At 41.8% G+C, this 23,561-nt stretch overlaps 1 protein-coding gene across 11 annotated transcripts; it reads left to right on the forward strand.

Moving 5' to 3' along the window:
- The first annotated feature begins 710 nt into the window (after positions 1–710).
- Cryzl1 (crystallin zeta like 1) lies at positions 711–23,488 on the forward strand. Of its 11 annotated transcripts, XM_038346489.2 has the most exons (11): positions 730–804; positions 2,505–2,626; positions 5,706–5,750; positions 7,023–7,091; positions 14,308–14,441; positions 15,304–15,415; positions 18,286–18,384; positions 19,385–19,503; positions 20,462–20,567; positions 21,985–22,030; positions 23,083–23,488. In XM_038346489.2, exons 2-11 carry the CDS (start codon positions 2,590–2,592, stop codon positions 23,198–23,200), a joined length of 885 nt encoding a protein of 294 aa, XP_038202417.1. In that variant the 5' UTR covers positions 730–804; positions 2,505–2,589; the 3' UTR covers positions 23,201–23,488. The 11 variants fall into 11 exon arrangements, 9 of the variants coding, with proteins under 9 accessions (XP_038202421.1, XP_038202418.1, XP_038202416.1 ...); XR_005287234.1 differs by lacking the exons at positions 2,505–2,626; positions 23,083–23,488 and adding an exon at positions 22,970–23,033 and having other exon boundaries at positions 711–804; positions 20,462–20,686; positions 21,981–22,030; XM_038346493.2 differs by lacking the exon at positions 2,505–2,626 and having other exon boundaries at positions 711–804; positions 21,981–22,030; positions 22,970–23,488.
- Positions 23,489–23,561: the final 73 nt, after the last annotated feature.

Genomic DNA, 23,561 nt, shown 5'->3' on the forward strand with positions numbered 1-23,561 from the left:
TGTGTGTGTCGCCACACCTTCCTGTTCTGCAGTGCTCCTCTCTTTTCTCTCTCTCCACACCTCCCTGTTCTGCAGTGAGCTCTCTCTCGCTCTCTCTCTCTCGCTCGCTCGCTCTCTCGCTCTCTCTCTTTCTGGCTCTGTGTGTTGTGGTGTGTGTGTGTGTGTGTGTGTGTGTGTGTCTCACCACACCTCCCTGCTCTGAAGAGCTCTCTGTACCCCTTACCTCACTTGAAGAGGTGACTGGAAAGCAGGATTTAGCCAAGGGGATTTGTTCGGGGCATAACTTCCCTTCATCTTGGCAGAGAAAAAAGTTAAGATGTCCTGGTGGTTTGAGCGATGACACCCAGACCTCAGCCCTGTGTCAGACGCCTCAGCCACACGGCTCCTGCTCTGGAAAAAGGGTTTGCGGAGTTGTTTGCTGTTTCTGTGGCAGGAGTATGTTGTTGCTGTTGTCCCCACTTTCCCATAAGTCAGAGATGGTTTTTATTGTTTTGTTTTTTGGCTGGTGGATCAGTTGGCTTGCTTGTCATTGTTGGTTTGGTTTGGTCTTTGACCCACCATCTCCCTGTGCAGCCCAGGCTAGCCATGAGAACTCGCTGTGTTACTCAGACTAGCCTCTGTCTTCCTGCACGCTGGGGTTGAGGCAAGTGTTGGGATCATAGCATTGCGTTACCGTGTACGTTCAGAATTTATTCTTGACTAATGTGCTAATAGCTTCTGTCATGATTTAGCTTCTGGCAGAAATGAAGATGGAAAAAGATTTCTTTCCTGTTGGAAGAGAAGTTGCTGGAATTGTATTAGATGGTAAGTATCATGTATATTTTCTATAGTAAAAGAAATTAATAATAACTATAAAGTTACCAATACATAAAATAATGTCTTATAATTTATTTTGTTTTGTTTTTTGAGACAGGGTTTCTCTGTGTAGCCTGGCTGTCCTGGAACTCTCTCTGTAGACCAGAGATCTTTTTGATCACCCAAAGTATTTTTTTAAGTAAATAATGATTTTTAGCATATAGAACAGGAACCGTAAGTCTCTGAAAACTTTATTTCTAGAACTAGCCAATATTCACTGACAGGTATTCATGATCAATGTGTGTCTGCCCTTAGTGCACATACATACATGACTGGTGTATGTCTACTCTTAGTGCACATACATACATGACTGGTATGTGTCTACTCTTAGCGCACATACATACATGATCGGTGTGTGTCTACTCTTAGTGCATATACATACATGATCGGTGTGTGTCTACTCTTAGTGCACATACATACATGACTGGTGTGTGTCTGTCCTTGAACTCACAGAGATCCACCTGCCTCTGCCACCTGAGTGCTGGGATCAATGGTGTGTGCCACCATGCCTAGCTATAAATTTATTGAAATTTATTTTTAAAATCAAAACGGGTTTGAGCTTATAATTAAAAAACTTATACTTCAGAAAATATTTAGTTATTAATTCATATGTAATTATATTGACTAAAATGACCAATTTTGTCCTTTTTGTTTTTGTGGTGTGGCAGCTAAATCCCAGAGCCTGGCTTTCCTTAGAGCATTTATCATGATCTACTTACTTTTTGTTTCTGTTTTTCTTATTGATAACTCTGAGGACAGACATTGTCTTATTAAATGTATAATGGGTAAATACATGCTTACTAAGCAGTGAATGAATTTAATGGTCATCTAATTAGACTTTTTCCTACAGTCTGTGTAGATTAAAGGAGGATAAAATGATCATTCAGACAAGTGAAAGAGTATCATTTGTATTATAATTAAAATCATAAGTAGAATTCAAGGATGGCTGACCCCATATTTGTTAACATTCTTAGTATATGCACTAAGAGTAGACACACAACGATCATGTATGTATGTGCACTAAGAGTAGACACACACCGATTATGTATGTATGTTCACTAAGAGTAGACACACACCAATCATGTATGTATGTTCACTAAGAGTAGACACATGTCATGTATGTATATTCACTAAGAGTAGACACACACTAGTCATGTATGTATGTGCGCTAAGAGTAGACACACACTAGTCATCTATGCATGTGCACTAAGAGTAGACACACACCAGTCATGTATGTATATGCACTAAGAGTAGACACACACTAGTCATGTATGTATGTGCACTAAGAGTAGACACACACTAGTCATGTATGTATGTGCACTAAGAGTAGACACACACCGATCATATATGTATATGCACTAAGAGTAGACACATACTAGTCATGTATGTATTGCACTAAGAGTAGACACACACTAGTCATGTATGTATGTGCACTAAGAGTAGATACACACTAGTCATGTATGTATGTGCACTAAGGGCAGACACACACTGATCGTGAATACCTGTCAGTGAATATTGGCTAGTTCTAGAAATAAAGTTTTCAGATACTTAGGGTTCCTGTTCTATATGCTAAAAATCATTATTTACTTAAAAAAATACTTTAGGGTGATCAAAAAGGTCTCACTGGTTACTTCTCCTTGAAACAACAGTTCTGGTTTTAGATGAATGAACCACTCCACTGTTAAATGCCTGACATAAAGCAAACTTGGAAAACTTCATTTAACGTGGTTGCTGATGTTGTGTACATTTTGGTCTACAGCTGACTCACATCGTAAGTTGGACTTGTTTATAAACACTATACAAAGGGATAGTGTTGGGGCTGAGTGTGTAGCTCGGTGGGAAAGTGCTTGCCTAGCATGCTCAAGGCCATGGGTTCTGCCCTTACAGCTGGCAGAAAAATAAAAGGAAAAGTATTCTTCAAATAGAAGAGAATAAAAGATAGTGAACAAAGAATGAATGAACACAGACTTGTTCTCAGAAAGGAAACAAACAGAAGGGTTGACCAAAGCCAACAAGACTCTGGTGTGCATTACAAACGAGGACTGTTAGGGTGGCTGTTAGAGAGTAGATTCAAGGCAAACCTGTTCCTGACAAGAGGACTGGCAGGGTCGTAGACCAGCACACGAGAGTAACAGTGCCCATAAGCTGGGCAGTGAGGGCAGAGCAGAGGGACTGACCGAGGAAAATTGAGGAAATGAAGTCAGCAGGCATTAATAGTTGACCGGCCGTGGGGAATGATAAGAGGCGAGGAGCTGTGGGCGACATCATCGTGATGAGTTCAGGCCTGCCACTGGTTGAGTTCCAGAAAGGAGAATGGTTTTTCAGTTGTCATGTCTAGTAGACAGCTGCTAGGGTTAGCAGTGCTGTGCAGGAAGTGTGTAGAGAAACAGAACACAACCAGAGCTGACGAGCCAGGGAGCCTGTAGACCTAAGAAGGAACCTCTGGAATACCCATGTTCGAGGGATAGTGGAATGAAGAGTGTGAAAGAAGCCAGGAGAAGCAGCTAGGTAATCCCAGGAGAACATAAACCACCCGGAAACAGGAGGAAAAGCTCAGAGAGTCGGAGCCAGAACTGGAGGTAATGGCACAGGAGGGTCCCCAGAGAAAGCAAGCAAGAGGGAGAACAGATTGCATACTTAGAGTTACTTGCTGAGTACCAAAAGATGAGATCTGGGGCCACATATATGTAAGATATTCTGTAAGGTATATTATAAATATACTGTGAGGTGTGCTATAAATATACTGTAAGGTGTACTATAAACATGCTGTAAGGTGTACTATACATATACTATAAGGAGTACTATAAATATACTATAAGGTGTATTATTCATATACTGTAAGGAATAGTATAAATATACTGTAAGGTGTAATATTCATATACTATAAGGAGTACTATAAATATACTATAAGGTATATTATTCATATACTATAAGGAATACTATAAATATATTGTAATGTATATTATTCATATACTATAAGGAATACTATAAATATGCTATAAGGTGTATTATTCGTATACTGTAAGAAATGCTATAAATATACTGTAAGGTGTATTATTCGTATACTATAAAAAAATGCTATAAATATACTATAAGGTGTATTATTCATATACTCTAAGGAATAGTATAAATATACTATAAGGTGTATTATATACTGTAAGGAATGCTATAAATATACTGTAAGGTGTATTCATATACTGTAAGGAATGCTATAAATATACTGTAAGGTGTATTATTCATATACTATAAGGAATGCTATAAATATACTATAAGGTGTATTATTCATATACTGTAAGGAATGCTATAAATATACTGTAAGGTGTATTATTCATATACTATAAGGAATGCTATAAGTATACTGTAAGGTGTTTTATTCATATACTATAAGGAATAGTATAAATATACTATAAGGTGTATTATTCATATACTATAAGGAATGCTAAAAATATAAGGTTACTATAAAGCTTTACAGGAAGACTGAGCACAAGGCAGTCATCAGCATTGGACTGTTTTCTTCCTACTTCATTTTATAGCTCTTAGAAAAAAAAATACTCAGGTGGTGGCGCACACCTTTAATTCCAGCACTCGGGAGGCAGAGGCAGGTGGATCTCTTTTGAGCAGCTGACTTTTGGCAGATGAGCTTGTATGTGTCTGTGTGTGTATACAATATGTATGTGCACACACACACACATCTGGGGCTGGAGATAGAAATAGAATCATATCACCAAAGTTCCAAGTTCCTAGAACGAGGCCAGAGAGGTGGGTCAGCCAGTAAGAGTACTGTACCACACAAGCCTGATGACCCAAGTCCATTCCCTCCCAAAAGTTGTCCTCTGACCACCATGTTTGTCATGACATATACTCATGTATGCACAAAATAATGATAGCAGTAATAAAATGAAAAATAAAGTTGCAGAAACTTTCTGGATGCCAACCAGAACTTATTTACCAAGTCGGAGCAATTTTTTGTTGTTTTTTTTTTTTTATTTACAAAACTATTTGTGTGTGTGTGTGTGTGTGTGTGTGTGTGTGTGTGTGTGTATGTGCATGTATGTGCACTGTGTATGGGCCTGCATGAATGTGTATGTACCCTTAGAAGACAGAGTGAACAGCAGATCCCCTCAGACTGGAGTTACAGACAGTGTGAGCCATCTTGTGGGACTGGGAACCTGATCCAATCCTCTGCAAGAACAGCAAGTGCTCCTAACTGCTGAGCCATCTCTCCTGCCCCATCAAAGTAACACGTGGCTCCCAACAGGAATTCCCCATTGTGGCTGAGATGACAGATGTGCCTAGCACAAGGGGTGGGGTGTAGAGAACAGCCATCAGAAGCCACAGAAGGTATTGGTTCTCTTTGCGCCTGTCTCCTGAAAGTCAGCCACATTGGCAGTGGTACAGAAAGTGTCAGCACCCATGTGACTCAGGTTGTCAAGAGAAACGAGATTGGAAGTGCTCTACCTTACACAAGTTCTTCACCCTTTGACTGAGTGGATTTTTACAATCTTGTGGATGATTTCATTGTCTGGCTTTTCCCTTTGTCTTAATAGCTAAATAAAAATTAAATTTAGGGGGCTGGAGAATTGGCTCAGTTGTTGAGAGCACTGGTTGCCCTTCCGGAGGACCCAGGTTGATTCCCAGCGTCCACATGGTGACTCACAACTGTCTGTAACACTGTTCCAGGAAATCTAATGCCCTCTCTGGCTTCCATGGGCACCAAGCATGCACAAGGTACACAGATATACACAAGGCCAAAATACCCATACACGCAGTAAAATAAAGAGGTTTAATTAGATCAAGTAGTTATATTTAGTAATTTTGTGATGTAATGCTTCCCTTTCTCTGCTCCTCAGTTGGCACCAAGGTATCATTCTTCCGCCCGGATGATGAGGTGGTCGGTAAGCTGCAGCTCACGGGTCCTGTCCCCGCCCTGTGTTTCACTGTCATCTCATCTTTCTTCTGTGTCATTATTAATGTTCATTATGACCTTACTTCATATAAAAATGCTTTCCTTTGGCTGGGGGTATGGCATGTACAGGCCTAAGGTTCAATCCTAACACTCCAAAAATAAAAATATTTTCTTGGCTTTTGAAATTTGCTCTCAAATTATCATTGCTGAAGAAAACTGAGAGCCTGCATGTATCTAGCTATCAAAGTTAGTTTACATAGATAGAAATATGGCCAGACCTCACGCTCACCCTGATGCTCGACTTTACTGCTTGGTCCCTCCTGTTTGGCCAGACTGAAATTTCTAGTCACGAGCCAAGGCTTGAGGATTGCTGATGGAGTGGACCATGTAGAACCTCTGTTCTCCACCCCAGTTTGAACCCGAGAGAGCTCTCTGCTTCTCTTGTAAAACTGAAAATTAACTTGAAGCAGTATGCTTGGTTTTAAAGATTTACTTATTCATATATTTTATGTATATGAATGGTCTGTCTTCATAAACACCAGAAGAGGGCATCAAATCCCATTACAAATGGTTATGAGTCACCATGTGGATGCTGGGAATTGAGCTCAAGGCCTCTAGAAGAGCAGTCAAGTTCTCTTAACCACTGAGCCATCTCTCCAGCCCTGCAGTTTGTTAATCCATAATTATTGAAAGAATGTTATAAACACCTGTTCATGCTCGTGTCCCAGAGTCATGAGAAATATGTAGAATGTCACTTTTGTAATTGCTGTTCCTCATCTTCACGGACAGTGTCCTTCTGAGCCTCGGAGAATGCCATTAAAGATTAGATATGTGAGACGGTGTCTTCGGCTTTCACGGGGCCTCTGACCTGCATTTTCAAGAAGAACTGCTGATTTTATTCCTTTACTTTTCCATCCAAGAAATCAGTAACACTCTGTATTGCTCAAGTTCCTTTTGTAAGAGAGCAGAGTTAGAACCTTTCCAGCCTCCAGGAGCACGGGCCTTTATTGAAGTCACACCAGGGCAACCTGTGAAACAAAACTATGAAGGGCATCAGGGGCCCCGACACTGCAGACTTGAAGTAGGACAGAGGATATGGTCTTTGCTGTCACTGGGGTCCCAGTGCTCATGACAAGACAGGTGTCACAACATCTCTCCCTTCCCTGTGACTTGACGGACAGAATTTACGTGGACACAGTGCATGGGGAATGAATTCCTTTGGGGCGTTTTCCCCCCTTAAACTTCTCATTCTAATTTTTAGGAATTTTGCCCTTGGATTCAGAAGACCCTGGACTCTGTGAAGTTATTCGAGTACATGAGCATTACTTAGGTATGTAGCCGTCCAGTCATCTGAACTTTATCAGTCTTATTTCACTGACCTGTAGTATAATTGCTATACGTGTAGCTTACGTTATTTATAAAATTAATGTTTAGACTAAGCATGTGTGTAAACCTGCGAGGTTTACTAACACTGCCCATGGCTCTGAAATTTTATTCATAATCAGAATCTGAAAATGTCTTGCCCTTGGTTTATCTGAATGTGTGCGTGTGTATGTGTCTCTGTGTCTCTGTGTGTCTGTGTATGTATCTGTTTATGTGTGTGTGTTTGTGTGTGTATGTTTGTATATGTATGTGTCCATGTGTATTGTATCTGTGTGTGTGTGTGTGTTGTGTCTCGTGTGTGTGTATCTCTGTGTTTGTGTTGCTAGAGATGGAAGTTAGGGCCTCCAACCTACTAAGGAAGTGCTATATCACTGAACTCTTCTTTATTAACTAAAACAAAAAAAATGTACAAAATCAGACAGTACTTGTCAAAACTGAGGCAGAAAAGAATTAAGAAAGCCTCTATTTGGTTTCTGTTGCTAATAAACTTTGACATCAATATTCCATTTTATTTTTCATGAGAAACTATATTTTGAGTATTTCCTAAATACGTACACACTTCCTGAAAATAATGACAAGATACTTCATCACCTAAGCAGTTAGAGGAGATGAAGAACACTTAGGAGCTAGGACTGTTAAGGACAATGCTTGCTATAGAAGCTGAAGTGTAGCAGGGCAGTGGTGGCGCACGCCTTTAATCCCAGTACTCAGAAGACAGAAAGAGGCAGATCTCTGAGTTTGAGGCCAGCCTGGTCTATAAGAGCTAGTTCCAGGACAGTCTCCAAAGTTGCAGAGAAACCTTGTCTCAAAAAACCAAAAAAATAAAAAGTAAAGAAGCTGAAGTGTAAAGAGTGGCAGTCGCACAGCTCTGAGGACCTGCACTCAGAACTCCAGAAGCCACACAGAACCCACAGGCAGTGGTGCACACCTGCTGTCAGGAACCACCTTTGTGGGGTGACTTCTGCCGCCATCCTAGCTGCCATCCTAGCTGCAGTGGGTTTGTATCTTCCAGCATAGGAGCGTAAGGATTAGAAATGTTAGGCAGGAAGAACAAAGAGAGAAACACAGACACATGATAGTACCAGGAGGGCAACTCAGTGCATCTCCATACTGAGTTCAGCCACGTTTTTGTTTTCGTACACTTTTATACCCTAATACAAAAGGGGGTTATGTTGACAGGCTGCTCATTCATTTCCTGGCTACTCAGACCCAAAATAATCACACAGAAGCTGTATTAATTACAACACTGCCTGGCCTATAGCTTAGGCATATTCCTGGCTAACTCTTATATTTTAAGTTAACCCATTTCTATTAATCTGTGTATCGCCACATGGTTGCAGCCTACTGGTAAGGTTCTGTTCGGTATCTGTCTCCTGCAGCAGCTACGTGGCATCTCCCTAACTCTGCCTCCTTTCTGCCTCTATCTGCTTGGAATTCCTGCCTTACTTTATTCTGCCCTGCTATAGGCCAAAGCAGTTTTATTCATTAACCAATGAAAGCAACACATATACAGAAGGACTTCCCTCACCAAGGGAAGAAGGCAAAAGACTGCGTTAACACAATACAGAGGACAACTAGAAGTTACTTGCTCCAACACTTAAGATGTGAAGCCATTATTTCCTGATATTTGGGCAGTGAACCCACCAAGTATCCTGAAGGCAGCCACTCCCTAGGTCAAACCTCCTATTTCAAAAGAAGGAGCAGAAATATGCTTAAATTCTTTGACCTTTGGTCAGGGTGGAGTGGATCTACCTCTATGGACTTTCTTAAAGTCCAAAACATTAAGTAACCACACCCTAGGTCAGGGTGTGTAGCCACACTTTTTAACTTTGAGAGAGCAAAATCAGCTCAAACTCTCTGACCTTTAGACTAGGTGGAATAGATTCACGTTTTTGGGTCCTGACAACCCATAACCTCAGTGCTGAGGGAGGCAGGGACAGGAGGATCCCTATGGCTTGCTGACCAGCCAGCCTAACCAATCAGAGAGCACCCAAGTTCAATGAGCGATCCTATCTCAGAAAATAGGATGGAGAATGATTGAGGAAGGCAACCAACATGTAACTCTGGCCTTCTTATCTGCTTGTGCACGGGTATGTCCACCCAAATATACATGAGCACACGTACACAACCAAATGGCTTAACAAAAAATAAACGGCAACAAGACAAAGCCCTGCTGGGCATCAGTCAGCAGTGAAAGGTTCTGTTTGCCTGTTGTAAGGTGCTGGAGATGGAAGCCAGAGGCCTGATGCATGCCAGGCAAGCACTGCCACCGTCCACATCCCAGCTAGCACTGAAGAATGCCAGCACAGATCAGAAGGAAGGAAACAAGGATCCTAACTCTAGAGTTTACCATCCAAATGTCTCTCTTACAGGTTTTATGTCTAAAGCAGAAAGATGGGTTACAGTCTAGAAGTGTACCAAAGTATGTAGGGTAACAACTGCAGACTTCCTGTGTGGAAGAAGCCAGGATCTGATGTTTCCTGGGGAGTCCTTTAATCAAACCAGGTGTGGTAGAACTTGGCCGCAACCTAGCATTTAGGCTGGAGACAGAGGATTTACAGTTCAAGACCTGAGCTAAAAAGTGAGGGCCGATCTCAAAACAGTCCAAGTCCTATAAGAAAGATCGCCATGGGGCTAAAGAGGTGGCTCAGGGTTGAGAACACTCGCTCCTGGCTGCCATGGACATGCACACACGTGGCACACACACACATAGTCAAGGACACATGCATATATAGTTCTTTAAAATATTGACAAATGACCACCAACAGTGTGACCTTTAGGTGAGAATCCTGGTCACATTCACTGTGCACTAATGAGGAGACTCAGCTAGGAAACCATGTTCTGTTTGAAGCTCCACTATTTTATGGGCAGAAGATGACTTCAGTGCGTTCCATGAGACTTTGCATTGGGAAATGTCAGATTCAGCTTGAGTTTCTGTTCATGCTTAGCCTGGTGCCTATTTAACGAGAACTTGGCATTCAGTCGCTTTCAGTTCAAGTAAGTTCTTTCACCAAACCCAAGAATGAGGCTCCACGTTACCTCCCAAATGTGGATAGTCTCACTGCACACTCCTCCCAGCTAGTTTAGCTATTTGTGCTTCTGCTCCCTTTTTAAACATTTAGCTACTTATTGGGAACACAGGTCACCAGACTTGATGGCAAGTGCATTTTAGCACTGAGCTATCTCCCGAGCCCCAATGCTTTGCATTCTGACAAACTTAAAAATAATTTTTATTTTTTTCATTCAAAACTGGACATACGTTTTCATCTGTCTCTAGCTTTTTTTCTGTGCCAAAACTAAAAAGAAATATGTTAATTTTTACTGTTTGTGTAGCTGTTATTGATCCATATTTATTTGTTTATAACATAACGAGCAGCAAGCATCTAATGCAGGCGCTAGACTGGAGCAGGCAGTGGAACCTCGGTTCTGCAGCTGAGAGCACTCTCTGTTCTATCATGGGACCGGGTTCGGATCCCAAAGCCCCATACCTATCACTACAGCCTACAGGTTCCTATCACTCCAGCAACACGGAGTACCTCGCCCTCTTCATGCCTCCTATGGTACATGATGTGTGTGCACACATACATAAATTATAAAAGTAAATCTTAAAGAAAAACCAATTTTTAGAATCTTAAATATAGTTTTATTGCCCTTTATGTTTTTTGAAAGACTGCACGAATGGTGTATACATATGCGTGTGTGGTTAGAATTATATATGTGCACCTTTTACATTTCCTTCAAGTCTTCCTTTTTTTTCTTTTCAGACAAGACTCACTGTGTATCCTAAACTTGTCTCAGATTCTTAATTCTCTTACTACTTCAGCCTTCCAAATGTTGGGATTATGTCAGTTGATAAAATATGCCAGACTAAAATGTTTTGGGGAAATAATACTCAACCTTATTACCTATGAGGCTTTAGGCAAACCAATTATTATTCTAATTTCATAATCAACAAAATTGGATTCTCTCTCTCTCTCTCTCTCTCTCTCTCTCTCTCTCTCTCTCTCTCTCTCTCTCATTTCTTCCTCCTCGATGTGGGGCAGGACCCCTACTAGAATGGAGGTCTTCATATCTGCTACCAGGAAAGGCGTGTCAGAGTTTTATAGGCAGGCCAACTCCAAGACCAAAACAGCAATAGAGTCAAGTGTATAAAGTCAGGGGGACTTTGCTTTCTGGAGTTTGCTTCTGAACTGACATACCCCAGCAATATAAAAGCCATTTTTTTCCTGCATTGATCAGGCAACCAAGGACAAAAGTTCCAAATACTTTAATGAAAGATACACTTATAGTCATTTAGAAAATAAAATGGACAGTGGGAGTTGTGACCAGGAACCAAGGATGAAAGCATATATATAAATCATACTTGTCCTGAAGAGTTTCAGAAAGAAATACTCTATATAGTACTTAGTGTGTTCTTTCTCCGTTCATTCCCAGCTCATTGTTTGGGAATTCTCAGGGTGCCCACTAGGTGGCACTAGTCTGTTGTTAATGCACTGCTGCTTGCTCTGACCAGGTCACAGGAAAAGTGTGACTCACAAAGGGAGGTCAAATCAGAAAGGATTGCTTGTAGGGGTAACAATACCACACTTATTTGAACACAAGAATCAGTCAAAATCTGAAGGAACAGTTTGATGGGAGATAATACACAACTTTTATTTTTATTTTAGTTTATCATCCCATTTTGAGGGGTTTGGGGGAAGGTTTTTTTGTTTAATTTTGAGACAGGGGTTCACTTTGTAGCCCTAGATTGTCTGGAATTCACTCTGTAGACCAGGTTGGTCTCAAACTCACGGAGATCTGCCTGCCTCTGCCCCACCCCCATTCTGGGATTAAATGTGTGTAGATACCCAGGTAACCCAGGTATGTATATACATGCATATATATATATATGAATGTATGTAAACATGTACACACACACATTTGGGTTTTTGTTTGTTCGTTTTTCAGGACAGGGTTTCTCTGAGTAGCTTTGGAGCCTGTCTTGGAACTGACTTTGCAGACCAGGCTGGTCTTGAACTCACAGAGATCTGCCAGACTTTGCCTCTCAAGTGTTGGAAGTAAAGGCATGCGTCGCCATCACCTGGCTACCCAGGCATATTTCATGCTTTATAAACTATATCAGGAGTTTACATTTTCCCCAAGTGCAATGGAAAGGCATTATTGGGATTTTAAGAAAAGGAATGCTAGAATATTATTTATATGTTGTTTGGTTTTGCTTTTACATGTAGTTTGTACATACATGTGTATGCATGCCATGGTCCAGGTGAGATGATGTCAGAGGAGATCTTGCTGAAGTCAGTTCTCTCCTTCCACCATGTGGTCTCTGGGGGATTGAATTCAGGTCATCAGGACCTGAGGAGTGGCAGCATACGCCTTCACCTGCTGAGCCATCTCGCCAGCCCGTTTGGCTTTGAGTCAGGGTCTTGCTATGTAGCTCAGGCTGGTCGTTCACTCATAACCCTGTACAGCTTCCCAGAACTCTGATCGTAGTGCAGTGCCCGGTCCAGCTGCTCTCAGTGTCACCCAGCACTGCTTTCTTCAAGACATTACCAGAGGGCTTGAAAGGCAGAGCAATCAAGTTGAAACGTTGAACAGCTATAGTCTGAAATAAAAAATACTCTAATCTCTAAAACTTGGGAGTACCAGCTTAATGCCACAAGTCAGAAATTCCACACCAAGCTGCATATTACAGGTTACAGACAAAATGAAGGCCCTCTAAAAATACTGAATAAATTACTTTCAAAGACGTGGTCCTGAAGTTAATAGCACTGGCTGCTCTTTTGAAGGACCTGGGTTTGGTTCCCAGCACCTGTGTGGCACTCACAACTGTTTGTAACTCCAGTTTCATGTGACCCAGCGCCCTCTTCTGCCCTCTGTGGGCACTGCACACAAGTGGTGTACAGACGTATGTGGAGACACACCTATACTCACAAAATCGAAATAAATTAATCTTTAAGAGTAAAATAAAGCCGGGCGGTGGTGGCGCATGCCTTTAATCCCAGCACTCGGGAGGCAGAGGCAGGCGGATCTCTGTGAGTTCGAGACCAGCCTGGTCTACAAGAGCTAGTTCCAGGACAGGCTCCAAAGCCACAGAGAAACCCTGTCTCGAAAAACCAAAAAAAAAAAAAAAAAAAAAAGTAAAATAAAATTATTTTCAAGCTATATACATAAAATATATATAAAACAAATAAATTTTCTATTGGGAATTTTGTCCTGTCTGCAACATAGGTCACTGTTTGTATGCAAATATTCTGAAATTCAAAACAACGTCTTGTCTCAAGCAATCTGCAGGATACTCAGCTTATTTATTATTATTTTTATTATTATTCAGGATACTCAGAATATTTGTAGCATATAAACAGATGACTCATCTGAAATACGTTAGAAATTCCCATAAGACAATAATTAAGAAAGTAGGAAGTTTGTCCCAGATGTCTACAATCACTTCATAAGAGGACTCTGAAGGCCGGCAGACACAAGGGGAGAGGTGGTCAGGAAAGCAAATGATGTCACAGTCAGAGCCAGCACCTGAGCTGACATGTGTGACTCTGACAGCGGTGATGGCCGCAGACTCTTCCAGCAGCAGGTGCTTTGCGGGCCTGGTTCTCTCTCTCCAGAGGCAATGCCCTGACATCCTTAGCAGTGCCATTGGAAGCAAGTGTTCATCAGCGAACACGTGGATAAACTAGCAGAGACTTCCACATGGCCCACTCAAGAGTGAAAGCGCCACTGTGGCCTCCCTGTGAGGACAAGGAAATCCCTGTCTAAAATCCAACGCGGAGCTGAGGGAGTCGCCCTTCACAGATGCACTGTGTCACATACATACCTACACAGTGTGTGGCTCTGCATAGCTCACGTTCAGAATCGGGCAGAACTGGGAACTGCAGAGGAACGTAGACATGATGAACTCTGAAGGAGGTGACAAACTGGGTGAGAGCTGCCCAGCACAGCTGGAACACTGACTGCTAACCAGACAGGTCCTGGAGCTGTGCCTTATGTGCTTTCTGGGTGTGTTTATCTCATAACAGAACGGCTTCTCCGTGCAGAATAAAAACGGAAACGCAAGCGATAGAGGAGATTGGAGCAGGGTCATGGCGGTAGAGCTGAGTCTGACTGGATCTAAGAGCTGGCACTAATGAATTGTTTCTTCTTCCCTGTGATAGTTCATAAACCAGAAAAGGTTTCCTGGACGGAAGCCGCTGGAGTCGTTCGGGATGGCGTCCGAGCCTGCACCGCTCTGTATTATCTTTCTCATCTCTCGCCCAGAAAGTCCGTGCTGATCATGGATGGAGCAAGTGTAAGTCCACTTGATTCTTTTTAAGAAAAAAATTTTAGGCCAATACACTGTGAACACAGGACCTGCAGGAAAGCTGTGTTTGCAGATTCCCTTCTGTGTCGTTCAACTGTTGGATTTCATTTCCAGCCTCTCACTTACCCTTATAGGCAGCTTTTATCAACAGCACATTGGAGCTGGGCTTAGTGTGCCAGCTTCTAACTACTCTAGTCCACTGGTGAATTAAAAAGCAAGGCAAGACCTTGGTTTCTCCCTTCTTTTTTGCAGTGGTGGTGACCAACCCAAGGCTTGGTGCATGCTGGGCAAGTGCTCCACCAGTAGGCTATGTCCCAGCCAAACCTTTTTACCCATTTCTATTGGACAGAGTCCGAAATAGCTCATGGGTCTTGGAGTCACTCTAGACATCCCCACCAACTCTGAACTATAGCCCAATGCTTGCTTAGCTATAAGGGTGTTGGCATTTATCAGGTGGGTCATATACAAGCCTAAACTGTGCTCATGTTAAGTGTAATACATGTGGCACCAAAAATACCCATAGGATGCTACTTGATCCATTTTTTAAAAAAGGTGCAGCCAAACGGCGGTGCCTTTATGGGCTACTGTTCCCATGGCCATGTTTCTGAGCACAGACCTCCATCCTTGGACTTCCATGTGTGGTTACAGTCTGACCTTGCAGTTCTGAAGGAATATATCAGATGCTTGCCCTGCTAAGCTTAAGTATATTATTTCTTTGTTCTATTATGTAACATTTTAAAATATATTAAAGCAATGCCAAAGGATTATACATGTTAAGTGGTCTGTGAAGTATATTAGGTATGTCTTCTCACCTGTATCTATGAACCCACTGAAACGTATTTCCACACAGGCATTTGGCACAATAGCCATTCAGTTAGCACACCATAGAGGAGCCAAGGTGATTTCAACAGCATGCAGCCTGGAAGACAAGCAACATCTCGAAAGGATTAGGCCTCCTATAGGTGCGTGTCCTGTTATATTACTCAGTATAGACCATTTAAAACACGAAATTTTGCAGGGAATGCAAAACCAGTAGCCAGGTATGGTGTCTCTTGCCTGGAACCCCAACACTAAGTGGAGCGAGAATCATGAGTTCAAAGCCAACCTGAGCTACCCACTGAGATCCTGTCTCAAAAAGAAAAAATAAAACAACTTATGCTGGTAAAAACAAAGTATAGAATCCAAACTAAAAATAAGTCTTAAAATGTTCTTAGCGTATGTTTCCTAAGCCCAGATTTACTTAACTAATACACTTTTCTCCTGAAGTTTCTTAGGACTGGTATTTGTGTATTTGGCTTACATGGTGCTGGTGATCAAACCCAGACCTCATGCATGCCCGGCAGTGCGCTGTTTAAGGTTCTAAACCTACAGCCTTGTACATCTGTTTTTCTTCTTTGTCCTTTGGTTATCAACTTAACCAACCCTGAATTAAATAAGCTTTGATACAATTTAGAAACACCAGTTGTGTCTCCTATTTCAGCCAGCCAGTCAATGCATTCCTCATCACTTTGTGCATTTCTCAGCCTCTAACACTGCAGTCTTCTGTAAGATGCTGAGAAACAGGTGACCCGTATCCATAGAAACACATCCGATCAGCAGGAGATGCCCAGGCCATGGGTGGAGGATGGCAATCTCTCCACAGATCAAACCTGTCTAAACTGAAGGAAAAGATGGAACTGGAGGAAAGTGGGAAAAAGAATAGGTAGAGGCTGGAGTGGAGACAGCGATGGATGAGAAGCAAAAACAAGCAGAGAGAGAGGAAAGAGCAGTCTGGGAAAAGCCGTGTTAGATACAGCGCTCCTTCTTCATGTCCTTGGAACCTCACTGCACAGCCAGTAAGTAGCTTCCAAAGAGCCGAACTAATTCCTCCAAGAGACAGACAGGACAAAATACTGGAACAAGATTTTAGTCCAGCCCCATGTGACACTACAGCCAAGCTAGCTCCATTGTTACATTTTGCATCTGACAAAGATAAACAAAAATAGAAGGAAGGTAATGAAGAGCTGAAGAAGGAGAAAGGGATGGAGAGTGAAGATTTGAAAACAGAATTGGGACAAGGGAGATGGCACAGTGGTTAAAGCAATTGCCACTCAAACTGGAAGATGAGATTTAGATCCTCAGAATCCTTGTACCTGTAATCAGCACTCAGGAGGCAGAGACCGGATAGGATCTCTGGGGAAGCTGGCTAGCTAACGTAGGTCAAGTCACGAGCCACAGATTCTATGGGAAACCCTCTTTCGATAAACACAGGCGTAGATGGACCAGTGAGATGGCGCAGGGGCAGAGGCGCTTGCCACCAAGTCCTTCCCTGGGGCCCACACCGTGGGAAGAGGAAAATGATCCCCACAAGTTGTCCTCTGAGCTCCACATGTGCTGTGGCACACACATGCACATGTGCACGCAATAAATGTAATGCAAAATAGGTGGGGGTTGTTTGATTTGTTTAATGGGGAACAGTTGAGGAGCATTTCCAGTGTGGACTTTCGGCCTCCACACTAAAGTTCATATATGTGCATGTACAACACCTACATACATCAAGAGATGGTCATCCACACAAAGAGAAAAGAGAATGGAGGTCTCAGCTGTAGCTCACTAAGAACCCTATCTATCGTGTAAGGAACACATTGAATCTCCAGCACAGCTAGATGGGGAGAGGAACTAGAATGGAGGAAGAGCTCTAAGACTGCGTTCTTGGAAATGTTTCCTATTGGCTAATTCTGCCCTTCCTGGATGGCTTCAGTGCCCTTTTTTAGAAGGATTTTAAGATTTACTTATATTTGTGTGTATGTATGTCACCTGTGTGTGCTGCTGCTGGCAGAGTGTAAAATGGTATCAGATGCCCTAGAGCTGGGCTTTGAAGCCATTATTAGTTTTCTGATGGGTGCTGGGAACCTGGAATGCATCTCAGGTGCTCTGGAAGAGCAGTGACTGCCGTAACTTCTGAGCTCCCCGCCTCCGCCTCTGCCTCTGCCCTCCCAGTCCCTGCTCTCCACTCTTGCCTGCCTCACCCCTGAGAGAGTCACAGACTGCAGTTAGAGTGGACATCCAACCTGCACAGCTCAGAAATATAATTATATCCTCATTGGTTCAAATTCTGAGAAACTTTTTTCAACTCTGTTCTGTTGTATATTAACATAATTCATTTTTCTATTGCTATAATTCTTTGAGGAGCTAAAGACACTGCTCAGTAGTAGACTGCTTTCTTGTCAGCCATAGGGCCAGGGTTTGTCCACACCCTCACCTAGCACCACAAAAGAAGTGTGTTTATGTGGATGTCTGTATACTTAATTAATGCAACCAATTAAAATTAGCTTGGTTTTCCCTAACTCTGCCCAAACCAGTCATATTCCTTTTCCTTACTTTCAGGATTGGTCTGTTTTGGGTGAGGGGTCCATGAATAAGAAAGGATGACAAGCTTCTGAGGGAGTGCCGTAGTAACAAGCACACAACACAGCTCTGCATACTATGAAATCTCAAGCATCTTAAGAAAGTGTCTGCTCTCACTGGTCCTGGTGTGTGTGCTGTGTCTGGGCCTGGCCATCTAGCCTGTGCTCATGGACAGCCGGCCTCTGTCAACAGAACAGACTTGGCTCAGTGTCCTCGTGCTCATTTTACTGACTATGTCACCCTCTCCTTTAGACTGATACTTTTCAGTCAATACTGAATCCCTTGAGGAAAAGTTTAAGCAGAATTGACAGTTTCCTTTAAATGTATTAATTGTTGAAGCTGTTTGAGAAGACAGACACTTACTGGCTTTTCTTTCCTTCCTCCTGACTTGTTATGTTCATCACATAGAGAACAGTACAATTGCCTGACTTCCTGTCCTTTACAGCCCGTGTGATTGATGTCTCTAATGGGAAAGGCCATGTGGCTGAAAGCTGTCTGGAGGAAACAGGTGGCCTGGGAGTAGATATTGTCATAGATGCAGGAGGTAGGTACCTATGCAGTGAGCTTTTAGTTGATGATGTGATGCTTTTAGTTGGATGAATTGCAGACAAGGCATAACTGGAACTAATTATTACTGCATTCATAAAATTGGAAGTCTCATTTAAGGGTTTGTTTTTAATTAAAACCTCATCTATTTAAAGTGTATTTCCTTCACTTGATTGCCAACCTCAATGTCCTTAGAAGAGGGAGCTTGCCTTTTCAGCCTTAGGCACTGAAGCTTAAACAGCAAAAGGTGAATGTCACCATGATCAGCATACTCTTCTGGTCCCCATAATACACACCTGCCCCCCATTTCAGAGCCACTTGTAGTGCGTGGCCAATCTTGTTGGATGGGCGACTTCTGTACCCTCTGTTTTCTTGGACGTTTTTAATTTAACTTGGACTTGTCTCACAGCTGTCTGTGCACATCTGGGCAGCACCGCTACTCCCGAAGGGTAGTGCTGAGCCGCACAGCTGTGTTTGTGTTTACTGTGGGTCCGTGTCTCACAGCTGTCTGTGCACATCTGGGCGGCACTGCTACTCCCGAGCCGCACAGCTGTGTTTGTGTTTACTGTGGGTCCGCTGTAGCCATCGTGTGTTTCTTTCTCATGTGTTTTCCATATTTGAAATGGACTCAAAAATCGTCAGTGGAAGTGAATAGTACTTTAGTGTGGTCACTTTTTAGTGTGTGTTTCAGTGTGTGTGACTCGGTGTTTTAAAGAGACAGCCGTTCTCCCACTGTATGAAGCTATGGTTGTTAGAATTAGCATAAGACATAGCTGTGTAGTACATTACCTTGCATGCTTCCAAATCAAAATTTATTTTGTTTGCAATTAATTTTAATTAAGTCTAGAGTACATTTGCTGTAGCTTAAATTAACTTAGTTTGCCTTTTACTAAGAAAAATGTTTCTTGCTATATAAAAAAGACTGATATGCAAAATAAATTTTGTCAGACTTTTATAAAGTATACCTTTTCTCTCTTTTTTAACTATTCACTTGTAAGTGAGATTATATAGTAAAGATGATGAACCAGCTGTAAAATCCCAACTACCACATAAGCACGACATCGTCACACTTCTTGGTGTTGGAGGCCATTGGGTAACAACAGAAGAAAACCTGCAGGTATTGTCAGAAATAATAAAACCTTGCTATTATTAGCAAAGAACAGTTATAAGTTATGTTTAAAGGAATGTAGCGTCTTTTCTATGTTAAGTGCATATTGGTCAAATTCTATTGGGCAGGGAAGTCCATTCAGTTAGAATGAGTTACAATTGTATTTAGTTCATTGTTCACAGTGGCCTCTGGATTTTTAACTGTATTTCAAATTATACTTTTATCTGTGGATACAAGGGAGGCCAGAGATGAATGAATCTCCCTCTGTCATTCTCCACGTTTCCTTCTGAAAGAGGATCTCTCGTTGTGTCTGGGAGCTTGCCAGTTTGGTTAGACTGACTGGCATCAAGACCCAAATGTCCTCCTGTCTCTGCGTTTCCAGCAGTGAGATTACAGATGCGCACTGCTGCATGGTCTTTTGCATGCGTACTGGTATTCAAACTCGGGTCCCTATGTTTGTGCAGCAAGCACATTGGCAACTTGAGCCATCTCTGGGGCCCTAAAAATTTGGGTAACTTAGTAATTGTAATATTTATAAATAATATCATAATTTAATAACCCAAATTGATATTACTGTGTGTGTATAAATGAATCACCTCCCAAGTTTATATTTTAACAGACTTCTAATTGAGTATATGTATCATATTTAATATACAAATACAAATATATACAAATATTTAATATACAAATAATTTAACATACCAGTCTAGACTTTGCAACATACAAAGGTAGCCAGAAGCCACACCATTTTATCCCCGGATTCCAAATGACCCTGCATCTGCCGTGTCCTAGCTCTCTCGTCATGACATAGGAAGGAAACGTTAGCAGTTAATAAACGGCTCTTAAGCTTGTAGCTGAGTTTGTGGCTTCTACAATGTTTAATTTGCATTAAAGGTTTTCTGGTGTGAGCACCTTTATACTGTTCAACTTAATAGTAGTTGTTTTGTCTGTGTTTCCTCTGCCAAAGCTGGACCCTCCAGACAGCCATTGCCTTTTCCTCAAGGGGGCAACGCTGGCTTTCCTTAATGATGAAGTTTGGAATTTGTCAAATGTACAACAGGGAAAATATCTTTATATCCTTTTTCCTACTGACTTGAATTGCTGGCTTGGCCTCTACACACAAGCTCTCCCACTGCGGCGGTGAGAGCACAGCCAGCTGTGGTCTTTCCCGGAGCGTCTGACAGAATGACAGGTACCTACTACATTTATTGAAGCATTAAGTCTTTGAGGTCTGAGTAAAGTAGCTCCATTTCACAGATGGAAAGACTGTGAGAAGGGTACCTGTAGCAAGAGACAGCATCACAATCACACCCCAGGGTCTAACTCCTTCTGAATGGGAGGTAATGAGACAGGCAGAATATTTTCTTTTGTTTTAACCTGGCATTGTATGGCACATTAACTCTTATTATACTTCAATTTTACAAATACAAGTACTGGAAAATTGATTTTTTATATTTTTTTTTTTTTGCCTAATGTGTATATGTCTGTAGATGAGTCAATGCCTGCATGTTGCCTGTGCATCTGGTGCCCAAGGAAACCAGGGTGTCAGGTCCCCTGAAATTCAAGTTACAGACACTTGTGAGTTGCCACGTGAGTGCTGGGAACCGAACCTGGGTCCTCTGCAAACACAGCAGGTGACCTTACAAATGAGCCATCTCTCTAGATTTTTCTTGTTTCTTTTTAGTTTTTCTTCATATGGATATTATTTTGATGGCTGATAGCATAGTATATTAGTGACTTTTCTGTTCCTATGAATAAAACCATGATCAAAAGCAACTTATAGAAGGAAGAGCTTGTTTTGGCTTACAGTTCCAGGGAGAGTCCATAAGGACTGGGAGGCGTGTCTTGACCGCAGGAGCATGCACCTGGGTTAACAAGAGAACCGGAAGCAGAGATGAGGCCATAAAACCATCAAAGCCCACACCCCTCAAAAATACTTCCAACTAAAGGTTCCTTAACTTCCAGACTACAACCAACTAGGCACCAAGAACCAATGGGAGACATTTTTCATTCAAACTACCATAAATAGATACATATTAATTAGCTTTTCTCCATACTTTTTGAAACAAATTTTGAAATAAATTTATGCAAAATAATTTGACCTGATATCAACAAATTAACTGGTATATGTTTACTCCTGTAAGAGATGTAAGTGCTGAAGACCACGCATAATGCAAGAATGAAAGCCATGTATTACTCCATGAACCGTCCCTGGAGGATAGAGTTTCGGTCACTGTTTACTGCCGTTTGCTGCTCTCAACACTTGTCTTTAGAAGCTTGTGCTCCTATAACTCCTCAGTCTCTGAGATCTTTCCTTTGTTTTAGAAGTGACTGACAGTTTCTAGTTGCTGTAATACCACTTTGAATTTCAAAGTACAGAACTTTTTTTAAAAAAGAAAAATAAAAGCGAGGGGGCCAGCACCCTGTGTTTGCCAGATGACTTATTAGTCCCCTCTCTGATAGCTGCCACCTTAACATCCCTCCAGTTACGCATCTTAAGAGACGTGATGGAGAAGTTATCCGCCGGTATTTTCAGGTATGCAGGGGAAAAAAAAAAACTAAATCATTGTTCTTTTCTGTTCTCAAGAAGTAGCCATGTGTTTTACTCCAGTTCTGTGGTATGCCTAGTGCCGCTGTTGTGATTCACGTTGGATAAACAGCTGCCCTTTCACACTGAGCAGTGTGTCTGGTTGTGCACCGGTGTCCCACGGATTTCTACCTTGTGCCTTCTCTCTACAGTTCTAGTCGGTATCTCCATCTCCCTTTCCTTCAGCCCTCTTGCCAGACAATTTGAAATCATTCATGGCTTGACAAGTGGAAAAAGTACCATGTTTGTTTAAATTGGGTTTGGTGTCACTTTAAAGTGAAGAGATAAAATAGTATATTTATCTTTCCAAACTTAAATGTTTTAACCCATTGTTGTGGAACATACCTGTAGTCACAGCCCTGGAGGGCTAAGGCAGGGATCAGAAGTTCTCTCTAACAGGCCAAATCCTGTCTTAAATAAATAAATAAACAGACCCAGGTGTGGTGGCAAACGCCTTTAATGTCAGCACTTCAGAGGCAGAAACAGGTGGCTCTCTGTGAGTTCAAGGCCTGCCTAGTGAGCTCCAAGTCTCCAAAACCCACAGCACGAAGGAAGGAGGGAGGGAGGGAAGTAGAGAGGGAGGGAAGGAGGAAGGAAGGGATTCTTTCGAACCATAAAAATATTAATGGATAAGTTTGTAATTTTGTTTGGATTTCTCTTTTTTTAATTTTCATTTATTTATTTTGATGGCTGACTTACTCAGGCTGATCTGGAACTCAGATTCATCTGTCTCTGCCTCTCCAGTACTGGACTAAAGGCACACACTACCACCAAGCTGTGTGGGTTATTTAGAGTACAGTCAGACTCTAGCCAAATGTGTGATCTGCTGCCTCTTCTGTATTCTGCCCGCCTATGCCTGACATTTCTAATGTCATTCTTCCTCCTCAGACCGCTACTTGATGAACCCATTCCACTGTATGAGGCAAAAGCTTCCATGGAAGTTGTTCAGAAAAATCAAGAAAGAAAAAAGCAAGTTGTTCAATTTTAATTTTCTTTCCCAGATCTCAGTTGGATGCACCCATACCAGCATATGAAGCCAGTTTTCTTTGGAAATTGTTGAGAAAAATCAAGGAAGATCAAACAAGTTTTTCTATTTTTAAGCCTGTTTTCCTGCCATAATAAGATGTTTGGTTATTTGACATATTTGAAAAATACTTGCAAAATTAATGTGCAAACAATCCAGGTATTTTTTAACATCTGAAAGGGATGTGCCAAAAACCATTGTTATTGTAGCTATACATTTGCCTCTGCTATAAAATTCTTTCCATAAAGAAAACTGCTTTCAGCAAAAGCCACACTATCCTGTCAGTACATCCTCACAAGCTTTTGCTAGACCATGAAAATGTTGTTTGATTTTGTATCAACTCCATTCTCAACACCTTTCTTAACAAGCCTTTCCTGCCATTATTTTAGCATTTGAGTGTATTTTCCGATTTCAGAGTAATCATTGGCATGTAGAATTTGTTTTTAAATACTCATT

This window comes from Arvicola amphibius, chromosome 10, assembly GCF_903992535.2.
Source record: "Arvicola amphibius chromosome 10, mArvAmp1.2, whole genome shotgun sequence".
NCBI lineage: Eukaryota > Metazoa > Chordata > Mammalia > Rodentia > Cricetidae > Arvicola > Arvicola amphibius.